At 40.2% G+C, this 17,561-nt stretch overlaps 1 protein-coding gene across 9 annotated transcripts in view; it reads left to right on the forward strand.

Annotated features, from left to right (window-relative positions):
• The window catches only part of bcas3 (BCAS3 microtubule associated cell migration factor), a 728,081-nt gene that overhangs the window by 24,905 nt on the left and 685,615 nt on the right, over positions 1-17,561 (forward strand). For all 9 annotated transcript variants that reach the window (XM_069911282.1, XM_069911281.1, XM_069911285.1 and 6 more), the window contains exon 5: positions 5,026-5,132. In XM_069911282.1, coding sequence (XP_069767383.1) covers positions 5,026-5,132 — 107 coding nt within the window. The remainder of the gene's footprint in view (positions 1-5,025; positions 5,133-17,561) is intronic.

Raw genomic sequence — 17,561 nt, forward strand, 5'->3', positions numbered from 1 at the left:
TATGTTGAACGTTGAGTGGGTGGGGTGGGGGGGTGAAGGAGGGAAATAAGGGAGGGGGGAAAAGGGGAGAAAATGACACTGAGTATATTCAAGAGGGAAATGTTTGTGTGTATTTTGGTCAGTATGGTTCATAGTGTGAAAAATAAAAAATTTAAAAAAAAAGAGAGCAGATTCTTCGTGTGGAAAACAGTTTCCAAAATCTTCAGTGAAAAGATTTGATCCTGAGAAGACAGGAATTGTATTCTCCTTTTCACAGGAGGCATATTGGTAGCTCAAAAGATGGTCACTTCTATTTAAAGAATATCTGTCAAGATATTTCATCAAAAGAATTGTGAGGAAAGAGGACTAAAGATATGATGTTTTAAAGTGCACGAAAACCAACAAGGTCGGGTCAGATACAGCAATGAGCTCTCTGAACCCTTCTCCATTAACAATGGCGTGAAGCAAGGCTGTGTTCTCGCACCAACCCTCTTTTCAATCTTCTTCAGCATGATGCTGAACCAAGCCATGAAAGACCCCAACAATGAAGACGCTGTTTACATCCGGTACCGCACGGATGGCAGTCTCTTCAATCTGAGGCGCCTGCAAGCTCACACCAAGACACAAGAGAAACTTGTCCGTGAACTACTCTTTGCAGATGATGCCGCTTTAGTTGCCCATTCAGAGCCAGCTCTTCAGCGCTTGACGTCCTGCTTTGCGGAAACTGCCAAAATGTTTGGCCTGGAAGTCAGCCTGAAGAAAACTGAGGTCCTCCATCAGCCAGCTCCCCACCATGACTACCAGCCCCCCCACATCTCCATCGGGCACACAAAACTCAAAACGGTCAACCAGTTTACCTATCTCGGCTGCACCATTTCATCAGATGCAAGGATCGACAATGAGATAGACAACAGACTCGCCAAGGCAAATAGCGCCTTTGGAAGACTACATAAAAGAGTCTGGAAAAACAACCAACTGAAAAACCTCACAAAGATAAGCGTATACAGAGCCGTTGTCATACCCACACTCCTGTTCGGCTCCGAATCATGGGTCCTCTACCGGCACCACCTACGGCTCCTAGAACGCTTCCACCAGCGTTGTCTCCGCTCCATCCTCAACATCCATTGGAGCGCTTACACCCCTAACGTCGAAGTACTCGAGATGGCAGAGGTCAACAGCATCGAGTCCACGCTGCTGAAGATCCAGCTGCGCTGGATGGGTCACGTCTCCAGAATGGAGGACCATCGCCTTCCCAAGATCGTGTTATATGGCGAGCTCTCCACTGGCCACCGTGACAGAGGTGCACCAAAGAAAAGGTACAAGGACTGCCTAAAGAAATCTCTTGGTGCCTGCCACATTGACCACCGCCAGTGGGCTGATAACGCCTCAAACCGTGCATCTTGGCGCCTCACAGTTTGGCGGGCAGCAACCTCCTTTGAAGAAGACCGCAGAGCCCACCTCACTGACAAAAGGCAAAGGAGGAAAAACCCAACACCCAACCCCAACCAACCAATTTTCCCTTGCAACCGCTGCAATCGTGTCTGCCTGTCCCGCATCGGACTTGTCAGCCACAAACGAGCCTGCAGCTGACGTGGACTTTTTACCCCCTCCATAAATCTTCGTCCGCGAAGCCAAGCCAAAGAAAAGAATAATTATTTCTGAACTGAGAATTTAAGACCTTCAAGCAAGACTAAAATGATGATAAAGTTTTAAAAATTGACTTTTCAGAGTGGGACTTTAATTACGCACACACACACTTGCGCATAGAGGGGTTAAATTTAGAGTTATGTTTAGAGATAAGTAAGAAATGCTATGTTATTGATATTTTAATAAAAACTATTATTTTGAATTTACCATTGGTGAATTTTCCATAGCTGTTCCTTTGTTAGTGCTAACAAAGTCCCTTTAGTCTCAAACAAAAAAAATTAAAAGGGTTGTTAGTTAGTAACAAGTAGAAAAATAATTGTAAGTGTGATTATAAAGTGCAGAATGAATTGTTGCTCAAAGTTTAATATTTCTCCACAAAATCAAACTTAACTAGCTATAATTTGTACAGCAATAACATATTTATCATAATGGATGGCATGGGCATTTTAAAGGTGAGAAACTGGTAGGGCTCTTTATTAAAGTGGGTAGGAGAATAAGTATGGAATTTATTGTAATAGTGTTATTGTTAAAGAAGAAGGAAAATCTGAAGTGTTTTTCCCTGGTCCACAAGGAAATATTGGTTGCTTCTTCAGTCTATTTAAAATATCTTCAAATTTCTTGCCTGATGGAGGGCTGCCATTTTAGATCTCCCGTTAACCAAGTCCCATGAATATTGGAGTCAGTTCATTCATGTTAATGTCAAACCTGTTTGGAAGTGTGCCCTAAGCCTTGGAAATCTGCTGCTAGTTGTCTGAACTCCATATACTATGGTCTTCAGAATTGATGTAAACTGAAATGGGCTCCATTGGGAAATGTAAAACTCTCACTTTTTATGAATCTGCAGCTGGAAGCTGTTTTCATCAAATTTTCTATAGTTGGTTTTCACAATACAAGTCACTTTTGTTTGAGAGTATTTCTGGTGAGTTTTCAGGGTAATTTGAATCAATTGTCTTCAAATAAAAGCTGTACCATAAGAAAGGCAGGAATATATTGCTTCTACAGTTGTAGTTTTGTTTGAGGATTAACTTGGATGTAGCATTATTTAAGACTGCTTTTTCTCTAATAGTTCATTACAAATGTAGGTATATGTATATATACAGTACAACTCTGATTAACCAAAATGGTCGGGACCAGGCCTATTTCGGATAAACATTTTTTTCGGAGAACTGGTCATTTTTTAAAAACAGCCGAGAAGCAACAGAAAATCACTTCTAAGTGTTTAAACAACAACAAACAACAAGGGAAAAGGTTTTTAAGCATTAAAATAATGTTTAATTCTCACCAAAAAAATGTTGACGACCGCCGCCTATCACTGTCACCTCCCCACTGAGGCACCACTGCTGCCGGCAGCCCGACGTTCACCGGCAGCCCAAGGTCACTCGTCATTTCGGCTCTTAAAAATTTCAGATCAATAAGGATTTCTGATTTATTTCGGATATCTTAATTTATTTGAAATTTTAAAGTATGTGTGTGAGTGTGTGTGTAAAATATATATTTGTGCATGTATGTTTGTCTGTTCTCCATGCAAATCAGTATGGAGCAATTGAGAAATGTCCAAGGAGGTTCAGTGGTGGCAACATTTGATGCTGAATGTCATGACCACATTGAATCTAACCTGTAAGGACATATGAAGTTTTAAAAAAAGAACTTGCATCAGGTACAATTAGTTACCTCAATTAGTTACAGTGCTGTGTATTAATGTACATTCAGAATAAAAACAAGTGGCCAAAGCCAGTTCAATATGGGCCCAAAAAAGTAAAGCAACAGTGGGCAAAAGCTCTTCATAAGCCCTGTAACATTAGACAAAGGAGAGAGCAGAAGCAGCAGAGGAACATTAGTCTTACCTAACTGTGGATGCTTCCAGACAAACAAGGAGCAGGCAGCAGGAAACCGAACAACAGCAATGCACCCATCTCAGTGCTCAGACCTCCAGACAAACAAGGAGCAGGCAGCAGGAAACCGAACAACAGCAATGCACCCATCTCAGTGCTCAGACCTCCAGACAAACAAGGAGCAGGCAGCAGGAAACCGAACAACAGCAATGCACCCATCTCAGTGCTCAGACCTCCAGACAAACAAGGAGCAGGCAGCAGGAAACTGAGGAACAATGCCAAGCCCACCTCAATGCTTATGCTGCCAGGCATTCCATCAGCAGACATCGTGCTGAGAATTACCATGAAGTCTCTTTGGCATTTTGTTTCAACCACGTAGTCAACAACAGAAAGTTTTTTTATTTCTGGCAGTAGGTAAGTGTGTGTATGTGCGTGCGTGTAGGTTATTTTGAAATAAACACATTCATTTTCTTCCACTGATGCTCTGAGTTCCTCCAGCAGATTAAGTTTAGCTTTAGGTTCCAGCATCTGCGGTCTCCTTTGTGTCTAAGGTTAAAAGAAAGTTTCTGCCATTGTCACAGAGATTAGTTTCTCAGCCATCATCAACGTTAACTCTGTTATCTTGATGTACTTGGGACTTTGCTGTGTACCAAATGGTTTTGCTATTCATTTCGAGTGACTGTATCAAACTCTAATTGTGCATGAAGTTCTTTAGAATTTATTTGCTATTGTGGTACAGGTACATGGTGCTAATTGTATCTGAATTTTGGAGTTGGTGCAGGGCATTTCTACTTATTCTGCTGGAAATAAATGAATTTCTTGGCAAAGTGTTTTTCAAGGATGGGAAAAAAAATAGCATTTATATTAACATCTTTCACATATAATATTTCAAAAAGCTTTTGAAACTCCGCAACTGATTTAATGTTGAATATACCGCAGTCAGATTGTTGCACATCAATAACCCACATCTGTAAAAGCGATATTGTCGAAATAACCTACTTTAGTAATGCTGATTAAGGGGTAAATGTTCTTCAGAACATTGGATGTTTTATGTCAATTTTGTAAAGCAGACAGATAATTTTGCATAAGAACGTAATTTTGACTGTCAATTTTCACACTTGCCTTCTCACATAGAACGACCTCTGTACGGATATCGCCGCATGTTTAGAAAAAGTATAATTGATGCATTACTTACGTAGGCTGAACATGAGTTGACGTAAAACGTGACATATGATGTATGTGTGACACAAGGTGTCACAGTAATGTCATTCACCTATGTCCGAACAAGAATGAGTTGCCCATTTCCGTTCTGAACTTTTTACACAGCCTGCGTTGCGGGAATTTTGTGAAAATTTCCCATTACGTAGCAGCTGTGTAAAAACCATAAGAGTCTCCCTCGACTGAGTGATTTAAAAGACTGCACCACTCTGCTTGTGATCTCTTGGAATGTCAACTCTGATATTTGGAATAAATGGCATTTTGGAATGAGCTGGATGTTATTTAAATACTAGTTGCCAACATGGGATCCTCACATTTGTTCAATTTTGACAATGAAATCTTTTTGCAGATGTTGCAAGAAATCCAGAGTATCATGAGATGAATAATGCTGGAAATGATCCCCCATTGCTTCTACTGATTGGATATGCAGATGGCATGCAAATTTGGAGCATCCCTGTAAGTAATTATTTTGTCTACTTTCCTCTCTCATTTCGGCTTCCTTCATTGGCTTGTTGATCTCAGTAGGTGCACCAATAGAGATGTTGCATTTGAATTGGGAGCAAAATAAATTGGGACGGTGAGGAAAATAATTTGGGATAATTGCTAGCCATGAACCTATGTATTTGTTCATGTTTGCATGTGCCCAAAAGATTTAAGTTTGGATGTGGTCATAAGGATCTTTGATTGCCCTCACCGAAGTGGGTTCAGTGTGTAGACTGGTAATGATCCTTTCACTGGCTAGGGAATGATTAGTACCTTTATCAGGCAGTAATATCATCTCTTAATGGAGAGGGAAAAGGAACAAAAATTCACTGATACAATTATAGCCTGAAAAATATAAGTACCAAAGCATTGATTCAATGATGTCTTTTGCTCATTCTTTATAGGTACAACCAGTGATATCTCTTTTGTGTGGACATCATTTGTGTATTTTTATTTTACTTCTCTGTAACATTTAAAAAGTTAAAAGTTTTTATTGTAAGAAAATTTTAGTATAGTCATTAACATGTTTTACTGTATTTATTTAGCTCCTTGGTGAGTCTATACCTGTAGTATCGTGTTCAATGTTTGTTTTTTTATTATTCAATGAACTTTGGGAAGAGAACAGCAAATTTTCTGTAAAAATGCCAGCGACCCAGGTTTGAAGTTTCCACTGTCCTGTAAGGAGTTTGTATGTTTTCCCCGTGTCTGCTTAGGTTTCCTCCAGGTTCTCTGGTTTCCTCCCACTGCTCAAAATGTGCCGGGGTTTGACGAGTAATTGAGCAGCACAGGCTCTTGGGCCGAAAGGTCTTGGTACCATTTAAATTACCCTCCATTTTTTTCTCAGTTCCATGCACCTATCTAATACAGTAGACTCTTAAAAATACAGAAGACACCTAAAATTCAATTTTGCCTCAGTGCTGTTATTAAAACAACAAAGAGAAGCAATAGAAGGTCCCTTTGAGTGATTGAGTGCCATGGATCTCACCATCTTCCTTGGTACCTCTGTCGCCACGTGGCATGATGAATTCAGCTGTGAACCTGAGGAAGGAGCCATCGGTGGAACGAACATGCTATGGCTAGGTTTTGCATTGTACATTTTGTATAATGATCTAGTGGTGTCAATTTTTGATTGTGAATTTAACAAAGTTCCATTTGCTTGTCTGATAGAAAAAGATTCTGTGACACTTTGAAAAAGTATTGGCAGTTTCACTGATATCTTGATTAAACTTGGTTCATTGGTCATCACCACCAAAAAGTATTTGAACATACATTTACTGATGATCATTATGTGGGCAATTGTTTTATCATTGCCCGTAATCACAAAAAGGGTCAATGATGAGATCCTTTACAAATTAAATATCATTATTTGCATTGACTTCTCTCGTTCATGTGCCTTTTTCATTATGATCCATTCTGGTGCACTCTGGACTGAACTATATCCTCCAGAATATTTACAGTGAAGTCTGCTTGATTTGTGAATGGATCTGAGGGGAATGATTTGCCTAAAGGATATAGTTTGTCCCATGTGCTGCATTAATTTGTATCACTAAAATCTCTGCATGCAAGATGTTCTAAGCACGTTTTTCTTTGAAAACAGAATGTTCTTGGATGTAATGGAAAAATCCAAGAAACAAAAGCCATTTGAAATTAAAAACAGAAAATACTGGAAATGCACAGCATTGGTTCAGCATTTGAGAGAAAAATTCAGATTCTAAATTGATGTGCCTTGAGCGTTTCCTGATCTGTTTCAAGAGGTTTGAGGTGTTAGAAAAGGGCAGTGAGGTTGATCCTGTTGCCAGATAGCTCCTGAATAGTGAGTTGTGTTGTTTCTATATAACAGCATGCATTCAAAAATATACTTAAATGCAGATACTTCTGCAGTTTTTGATTTTTTTTTTCATGTTATAATTTTATTTTGGGTGTTCAGTGACAGGTGTAGTCCTGATATAGAGTTCTGGCCTTATTGTTGTTAATTCTTTTTTTTTAACTCCCATTGATGTTGTTCAATCCACTGAGTTCTTCCTGCCCGGATTCCAGGATCTGTAGTCAAAGTTTCTTCCATTGATTCTCCACAAAACTTTGAATTTGCTTTTTCTTTTTGTCCTTTCTCTTGCTGTCCTTCATACTTTCTGTCTCAACTTTAATCTCCCTTATTTTCACTCTCTGTATGTGCATTTTCTTAATCTTTTGAAAATGTTGCTATCCACAGAGTATGTCCTGCAGGGGCACCTTTAAGTTAGAAGCTTGCCTCCTGGGGAATTTGGAATGTGCAACCACATCTAACTATCATGTAGTGTAATGCATTGAAACGCCAGCTGTTTTTAATTCGCATATATTTCTTTAATAATTAATTCCTTGGCTGGTCAGTTTCATTGAAACACTTCCCTTCTGCTAGCTTTTATCCCATCTGCTCTGTGGTCTACCTTGGAGCCAATTTGAAAGAATCTGAGCCAATTTTCACTGGCGTAAAGAAACTACTCCTTTTTCTGTTGCTAGTAATGTTCTGAAAATTGGAAGCAACAAGAACATATCCAAACAGAATGTTGCATGTTTGGATGGTATGGTTCTAAGATTATTGAGTGCTTTACTCATCAGAATGTACCTCTCAGAAAGTAGCTTGGATTCAATTTCAGTACACAAAAGTGCTGGAGAAACTTAGCAGGTCATGCAGCATGCTTAGAAACTCTGAGCCTTCTTCAGGAGCTCCAGGCTGGAGATTCCAACATAGGTTCTCACCTCAACCCCTCTACCCCTTTGACCCTCTAACCTCTTCACAACTCCCCCCCCCCCCCCCGCACCCCAAACCTCTTCAATCCTCCACATCCTCCTCTGTCTGATCCTCTCTAAATTGTTTCTCCCTCCTCTGACCCCTTTTACTCCACTGACCACTACTCTAACCCTCCTGGGTCTTCACTATCCCCTCCAGCATTGCTCTTTCTGAGAGGGAACACTGTCCTCAATAGAAGCCTCATGTTTTCCCACACACATTAACAAGTTCCATGCCCTCCATATTGGTGAACTCTTCTTTCACCGTCTTCATCTTCAAGCCTTTTTCAACAGGGATTCTCCACCCACCACTGAGGACACTAAGCCTTTTTCTTGCTCTTGGGAGCCTTGTTCTCGCCTTCTGTCCATTCTGGATCTTTATATTTCCAGCTGCTGGAAAGACATCAATTCTCTCAACTTCACCTCTCCACTTATCTCTTCCAGTCTTACCTGTTCAGAATGGACTGTCCTCTATTCTGTCTGCACCAATCCTGACATTATCAAATTTGCAGACAAGGTGGTGCTGTTGTAGTCCGTCACAATGACCTCCACCTTGCCGTGGCCAGGTAACGGTTCTCCGACACCTCCTATTTACTTACTCGTTGAACAGGACCCCCACCAAGAAACATTACACTACCTTCTCCCAAACTGGTATCATCATATCTTGACTCTATTTTGTCCCCCTTGGTCCGGTCCCTTCCAACCTACATCCAGAACACTTCACATACTCTCCATAATTTTGGCGACTATCAGTTCCCTAATTTTCACCATGGACATCCAGTCTCAAGACACTTCCATCCCCCATAAAGAAGGGCTCAAGGTTGTCTGCTTTTTCCTAGATAGGCGACCTAACTAGTTCCACTCCACCACTACCCTCCTTTGCTTGGCAGAACTTGTACTCGCCCTCAATAACTTCTCCTTTGACTCATCCCATTTCCTCCAAATCATAGGTACTTGCATGGGTCTCAGCTATGCCTGTCTTATCAATGGATATATGGAACAATCCATGCTGGAGACCTACACAGGCAATGTCCCTCAATTCTTTCTCTAGTATATTGATGACTACATTGGTGGTGCCTCCTGTACTTGTGATGAGCTCCGTCGTCATCTTTATCAACTCTGCTGCCAACTTTCACTTGGTTCGTCTCTGGTAACTTTCTTCCCTTACTTGTGGTCAAAAAGAATGAAAAGAAAAAGAAACACTAACAAAATTTGGAAACTTTTCCAGGAATGGTCTTATCCAACCAGAGTGACTGCCAATGTTATTCTCCTAGAGGAAATTAAATTTTTGAGATCAAAGTAAGTTTTCTTGCTTCAGTAGGAGGCTAAGAAAGGTTGATCTGAAAGGGACCAGTGTTTGAAAGAAATCTACTATTTGATTAACTAAATATTCTTATCAATCTGGCCATGACATAGATGATTTCGCTTTTCTGAAAAACTCAGATGAAATAAAGCTTGCAAGTTTTGTAAATTCTTAGCCTGCTCTCTAGCTACTGTAATACAACTGGTTAGAAGATCCTTTCGGATAGTTGCTAGGCATCAGATGTATGTAAAAGATTTATCGAGAAGGAGAGGGCTGAATATCAATGAAATATTGTTCTGTTGAACAATGATATTAAAGAAGTCCCAAATTTTGTTTTTCTTTCAATGTTGTCTGAATATTATTTTTCATTTACTGTTTTGCAAATTTCAGTGCCTATATTGATAAGATTATCTTAGAGGAGGTGACTTTTCAATTTATTGTATTTCATTTATATTGCACTATAAAGAAGTAAATCCCTGGAAAGTAAAACTTGGTTTTGGAACAAGCTGGCAGAAAGTCATTGAATTCCTATTGAATCACTTTTAACCAAATGGCGTGGATTTGAATCCATTACTGCCCAAAGTAGCAAATACTTCTTCCTGACCTGATGATAAAGAGCAGATTTTTGCTTTATTGCTGAATACACTGATCACCAGGTTATGGTTAGTATGGATTTTTTTTGTCATTGTGTAATAAATTAATTTTCACAGTTTATAAAACATAGAGAACAGTACAGTACAGGCACAGGCCCTTTGGCCTACCATGTCTGCACTGATCACAATAACAATTTAAATTAATCCCATCTGCATGTACATGCTCCATATCTCTCTGTTGTCTGTCAGTTCATGTGACTTTTTATATGCCTCTTTAACATTGATGTTGTATCTGCTTCTTCCACCTCTCCTAGCAACGTGTTCTAGGAATCTATCACTCTGTTTTAAAATAAAATCTTGCCTTGCACAACTTTAAAATTTCTTCCTCTCACCTTTAACCTAAACTCTCTAGTATTTGACCTTTCCACCCAGGAGAAGAAGACACTGACTGTCTAAAAAGACTTTGACCATCAATGCTGTTACATTTTAGGAAAGGTTAAGTGGCTATTTCTTCCTGTCTCTACAATTTTTATGAAGACCAGAAATGAATCACTTATGAGCTTTGACTGCTTCATGTTTGGGTCATGCTTCCACGCACTTCATTTCGGCACAGAAGATGGATGGTAAGTCCACAAAATCTGCTTTTGGTTTGCAGGGACATAACTTCCCTCCTGGGAAAAGCCTCCTTCATTAAACTCAAAAGATTCTATATTCACTGAATATATACCTTTATTGAACTCAGTGGACTTTTTAATTCTTCAAACCACTGTGGTGTTTTTAATCTTTCCTTCATTTCTTCTTCCAAGGCCACTTGATCGTGTTTGTGAAGGCGAGTGATTGGGTAATTTGTTGCCTGGGACATGAATTTGACCCCAGCTGCAGCAGCTTGTGGAAGATTCTTACTGCAGAATTTCCTCCTCCTCTCAAATATAGGGAGCTAAGTGTAAGTAAGGTACATGACTCTTGGTCAGCACCTTTGCCGCAGTGTCGAGGCTGTGGTTGGCATTCCCATTGCTGTGAAAACATATGGAACTATTATGTTTAGAAATTGAATTGCCTGAACTCTGAAAAGTCTAAACTATGTGCTTTATGCAGATTGTAGAGTAAAATAATGTTGGAAGTTGCAGATTGGAAGTGAATACTTAAAGTAATCGTACCTGGCTGAAGGATTTCGTGTTTCTAAAGAGTTGATGCATCATGTTGTTTAATACCAGATGGTCTGAAGCAGTAGTTCTCAACCACAGAGCATCTATGGCCTCCTAAGGGATAACTTAAGGTGGTATGTGAGTGGGGGGAAAAAAAGTGAGAGCCACTGGTTGAAAGAAAAACTGACATACAGAAAAAAACTATACTGCAAATGCTAGAATGTAAAACAATCAATAAGACTTGGGAGGGACTGGGTGGGTTAGGCAGGATTCATGTAGAAAAAAGTTGTCAGTCAACATTTTGGGTCAGGACCCTTCAACGAGATTCTCGTTTATATAACTGATTTCACAAACCTGGGATGTTCCAAAATTGTTTTAGAAGACTTCAGTAAGATTTCAGTATTAACATGTTCAAAAGTGGAGGGAAAGAAATGAAAATGAGAAGGGAATAGAATTTTTCTTTATTTTAATACAAATATATAGATTAGCATTTTTCTCTCTCTCTCTCTCTCACACACACACACCCACCCACCCACCCACCCACACGCGCGCACACACACAGAGGGCTGGAATGGAAAGGCTGCTTTTATACAGTTCAAGTTCCTGCCATTTTTGCTGATTGACTGAGTCAGCCATATGATTAACAATAGTGGGTGGGAACCTCCATGCATATGAATGCCCTTCGTCCCCAGCCTGTTTCTGCTGAGTTAGCTGGGCAGCTTGACCATTGCCATTTTAGGGCTGTTGGTCTGATGCTGCCCCAGCTTCTACCCCTGCCACTTCGTTGTCCTGGGAATCGCTTTAGCGATCTCTGTCCGCGTCTGCTGCCGCACGATGTGCCAGCCCGATCTCCGCAATTGCGGGCCGCCACAGGAGAAAAAAAACCAATCTGCTGGAGGAACCCAGAGGGTTTAAGCAGCATCGGTGGGAGAAAAAGAATGGTCAGTGCTTCAGCATTGCTGACTCAGATGAAGGGTTCTGGCCTGAATCATTGACCATTTCTTTTTCCTACTAAGGCTGCCTGACTTGCTGACTTTCTCAGGCAGATTGCTTTCTATTCCTGATAGTTATTGAGTAATTAGTCCACGCTGCTGAAGATCCAGCTGCGCTGGGTGGGTCACGTCTCCAGAATGGAGGACCATCGCCTTCCCAAGATCGTGTTATATGGCGAGCTCTCCACTGGCCACCGTGACAGAGGTGCACCAAAGAAGAGGTACAAGGACTGCCTAAAGAATGCTCTTGGTGCCTGCCACATTGACCACCGCCAGTGGGCTGATATCGCCTCAAACCGTGCATCTTGGCGCCTCACAGTTTGGCGGGCAGCAACCTCCTTTGAAGAAGACCGCAGAGCCCACCTCACTGACAAAAGACAAAGGAGGAAAAACCCAACACTCAACCCCAACCAACCAATTTTCCCCTGCAACCGCTACAACCGTGTCTGCCTGTCCCGCATCGGACTTGTCAGCCACAAACGAGCCTGCAGCTGACGTGGACGTGGACCCCCTCCATAAATCTTCGTCCGCGAAGCCAAGCCAAAGAAAGAAAGTAATGAGAAGAAAGCCTCACTGTTTTTCAACTGTGGTGAAGAATGCTCATAGAATCTGACATGCAACTACATTGTCCACTCCAGTTATGAAATTTATTCCATTTTCTGTTGTAACAAAGGAATTGAAAAATGTTTTCTTTGTTTATTATGGATAATCTCTATTGGATGTAGAAAGTTACAGTACAGTAACCAAACAAGAGGTGGCACCAGATTACTGTGTGCATGTGTTTTTAGTTGGACATTACAAGCGACTAATGAAAAACTTGAATTTTTGGAACCAGAAAACCAACAGCAAAATCTTTTGGCTGTTATGTACTTTGTTCAGATTTTCAATTATCAATGGTGCACTTTTAAAAAAAATGTTAATTTAACCTATTTTAATTGGAAGACTTAATGACAAGAGTCTTGATGACATTTGTCTTCAAGAGAAGACAGGAATTTTATGTTTGGCAGCACACTTTGAACTTAATATAGCATTTGTCTGTTTTATGGAGTCATTGTCCTCAATCTGGAAGCAATTTACACCACAACTTGCCTTTATCTTTAAATCCTGTCAAATGAAAGCAGCAAATGATATTGTGCAGAAATAGTACAGTGCATTCCTCCTGTTATTGGTGCTAATATGCCAAAGAAAATGCTGGTGTCAACAGGAAATGATGTTTTTTTCCCCCTGCAGATCTGGACAGATTGTTCATTTCTTTTTTCTCACTTTATTTGGCTTTTCTCCTGAGCCCCTTGGATTGTTTAACTCATTTGGTGAAGAGGTACCTCATTTCCCCCTCTGTGGTGAAATTGTTAGGATATGGAAGAATAACTGAATGTTGAATTGGGTGCTGTTTCCTGCCAGCCTCGTTTCTTCTCTTGCAATGATGCATCTTCTCAGTGTCTTTTGTAAGACCAATCTTTGGAAGGAGAATGCTGTTATTCCCCGTGTTGGTAATTTTTAGTACAATCTTCATCACCCTCTTGGAATGAGTGACTAGACAATTGCTTTATCTAATGAATTTCTAATTTCAATCATGACTCGTTTATTGCAAACATATGTAGGCCAAACCTTATTTCATAAGAAAAATAATTTTTTATAATAGAAATTGTCTTTCTTCCACAGCGACAAATATTAGTTTCTGAAGGAAACCAGCATAGAAAGACTCCTTTTCACTTCTTATATTAGCAAGCGGTTGGCCAATTCATAGTGCAGCAGCCTGTGAATGGAGTCCAAAATAGGCTAAATGTTGAGTTTCACAGTTAAGGGGCAAAAGGGTTGAATATTGGTTTCCATTGGTACAATGTATTTGTGTTCGAGTAGGTATGGCACATTCTATTTATAGAACTGGGTAAAGAACTTCAAATTCCTGGGTGTCAGCATCTCTGAAGATGCATCCTGGGCAATCTTGTCGATAAAATCATGAAGAAGGCTTGCCAGTGGCTCTAGTTCATTAGAAGTTTGAGGACATTTTATATGTCATCATTAAAGATCCTTGAAAATTTCTACAGGTGTGCTGTGGAGAGCATTCTGACTGGTTGCACCATTGTCTGGAATGGAGGTGCCAATGCACAGGACAGGAAAAAGCAAGAGTGTTGGAAACTCAGTCAGTGGCATCTTGGACATCAGCCTTCACTCCATTAAGGACATCTCTAAGAGGAGATGTCACAAGAAAGCAGCCTCTATCATCAAGGACCTTCTCCCAGGTCATGCCTTTTCTCACAGCTACCATTAGGTCAGATGTACAGGATCTTGAAGATGCACACCCAACAGTACAAAAGCAGCTTCTCTTCCCCCCCCCCCCCCCACCTTCAGATTTCTCTCATTATTTTTATTGTTTTAGCAGTAAATGATGCATAGATAATAATGATAAGTAAATATTCAACAAAGTAACTATATTGGTACATACACAACTACAAATAACAAGATACATAACAAAAAACAGAAAAAATGATGCTAATAATCTAACCCCGCCCTTCTGAAGTTGTTGGTTGAACATACATACTCCACTACTGTAAAAAAAAATGGAAACAGCTAAATCGTTCAATGGGATCTAAGTAGCTTGATAAATTGTGAAAATAATTAAGAAAAGGATCCCATAAACTTAAAGTTAAAATTCATTTCAGTAGTAGAACATCTAATTTTTTTTCCAAAGTCAGACACGACGTCAGGTAGCCACTGGGCATGCATAGGAGGGACAGCATCTTTCCATCTCATCAATACAGCTCTTCTAGCATTGTGGAACAAAGGCAACTGCATGGGATTGTAACCCTGACAACTTCAAGTCAGTCGGCTTACTTATTCCAAAGAGGGCAAGAGAAGGATTAAGAGTCAAATTAATATGAAAAATACTTCCCCAATAATTGGCACCTTCAGATTTCTAAATGGGCATTGAACCTATAGACACTACCTCATTTTTTCTTTTTTTTGCACTAATTATTTGTTTTTAAATATTGTATTAACAGAGCTGTAATTTCTAACAATATTTTACTTGTAATGCACAATATTGCTGCCGCAAGACAACAAATTTTGTGACGCGTTCATGATAATAAACCTGCTTCTCGTTGTTTTTGTGATGAAGTTGAAAATGGAAGGCTTTTTCTTTTGTGTCATTCATTTTATTGGATTGTCTGATAGCATCATACAGTTCTACAGCAGAGAAACATTGTCAATGCTGACCAAGTTGTCTCCCCAAGCTCGTCTCATTTGCCTGCATTCTGCCCATATCCTTCTATTCATGCACTTGTCTAAATGTCTTTTGAAAGTTGTCATTGCATTTATTCTACCAATTCTTCTGGCAACTTGTTAACTCAAATCTATGACCTTGAATTTTAGGTTCCCCTCCCAGAGGAAAAAGATGATGACTATTTGCCTTAGCTATGGCTCTCATGATTTTATACACCTTCATAAGCTTCCCTCTTAGCCTTCTTTTCTTCAGGGAGTTATGTCCCGGCCTATTCAATCTCCTTATAATTCAAGTCAACCAGTTCTGGTAAAATTCTTGCACCTTTTCCAGCTTAATTTTACACTTCCTATAGCTGGGTGACCGAAACTGGGCACAAACTCCAAGTGCCATCTTGTACATTTGTAACATGCTGTCCTTGTTCCTGTATGGAATGCAGCATACAGGAGCTGCATTAGAACAAAGACTTTCTTGTCGTACACAAAAGTACAATGTAGAAATGCACTGAAACTTTTCTTGTTTGCAAGTACGTAAGAACATGGAATACACTAATAAACAATAGTATCAATGATCCCACAAGAGGGGGGGAGGGGGAAATTAAATATATAGGTAATTGAATTCAGTTACAGATGGTGGAAGAAAAAAAGTGATGTTACAATAATTCAGTCAGATCTTGGTCCTGCCATAATGCTGTGGTTAGAGTTGTATGAGAAGATTCAAGAGCCTGATAGGTGTTGGGGGGGTGGGGGGGGAGCTGTTCTTCAACTTGGTATTGCTGGACTTCAGGCTTCTGTACCTCTACCTGTGATAGTAATGAGAAGAGAGTGTTTCCAGGGTATTGGGAATCCTTATGATGTTGCCTGCTTTTTGAGGTGAGTGCCTCGGATAGACATCAGTGGACAGGAGGTCAGTGTCTATGATGGACGTGGCTAGGTTTGCTACCTTTTGCTGCTTTCTATGTTCTTAGGTACTCAAGTTTCCCAACCAGGCCATGATGCAACCAGTCAATCTACTTTCCATAATATACCTGTAGAAGTTTGACAGTACATTTCAATGTCCTGCTGAATCTCCTCAGACATTTTGGAACATTGAGATGTTGGTGTGTGTTTTCAGGATTGTCTCCATGTGCTGGGTTGAGGAGATGTCCTCCGATATCTGGACACTTAGGAACTTCATTTAGAACAGTGCTCATCAGTTTTGATGATGGACCAATTCAAGATTCAATTTATTATCATATGACTTGAACTTTCTTTTTGCCTGCTGCAAGGCAGACAGATTCACCACCAGCAGGAATTGCTGCAGTGCCTCTTACAGTCTGACTTCGTCAGAGAGAGAAGCAAAGGAAAGTTCCCCCCTCAGAGACACCACACCTCAAGATTTGCCTTCGGCGCTTCCGCAGCCCCCGTAGCCACACAGAGTCCAGTCCAAACCACTGGCTCGCCGACATGATCACCCTACCCGCAGGCCTTCTCCGCTTCTCCATCTCAGACGGTGCATGATCCTCTGGTGCCCTGCTCCAGTCTTCCACTTCTCTGATTAATAGGCACTGCCATTTTGGGCACAGACCTGCGGTCGCGGGACCACCGACAGCTCTCTCAATGCTGTGTGGAGCCGACAGCAGTCAACTGGGCGGCTGGATCCCGCAGGAGCACTGCATCTCCTCTCCCTCACTCCCCGCAGGTCCTCACCAGCGGCAGTGCTGCTCCGGCAGCGCCGTCATCATTATGACCCTGCTCCATCAATATAGATTTTTGTGAGGACCCTGTTTGCTAGTTTAAATGAAATTAAGAATATTTGACCTCAATTTGCTCCTAATAATGAGGAACTTTTGTATGTCTTTCACATGTTCATCCAAAATTGAACTGACAATTTCAACACTATAAAGTATTAAGATAGTAGCTTTGAGAAGCTCCGATATATTCTGTTTAAAATAAATTGTTGTTTGAAGGTGGTCTCAGAGATTTAATTGTTACATTGTCTGATTGATATAATCCATATTAAGATTGGTTAATTAACTGAATTATAGAGTATATTTTACTAACTTGGTCCATACATGGTTGGGCTACAGCTTTCTCTTGTAAAATGTGACAGGTGATATTATTAAAATGGTCTATGGTGATTGACAAAATTGAGAAGTTTTAAGATTTGCTGATTTGTTTAAAATGCAGTTTAATTGTGTTGAGCATTCTTTTATTTGAATATAGTGAATTAGGCAGTTCATTTTGACATTGTAGAGCTCATAATAAAATTAAAATCTAAAGTAAATTAGAAACTGAAGTAAAATTAAAATCAACTAAATATTCTCTAGTACTGTAACATTAAAAAAAAATTAGCATGGTATCCAACAATGTGCATGGTGAACATTATACATTGCATGTCTTGC

Source organism: Narcine bancroftii, chromosome 14 (assembly GCF_036971445.1).
Source record: "Narcine bancroftii isolate sNarBan1 chromosome 14, sNarBan1.hap1, whole genome shotgun sequence".
In the NCBI taxonomy this organism is placed as follows: Eukaryota; Metazoa; Chordata; class Chondrichthyes; order Torpediniformes; family Narcinidae; genus Narcine; species Narcine bancroftii.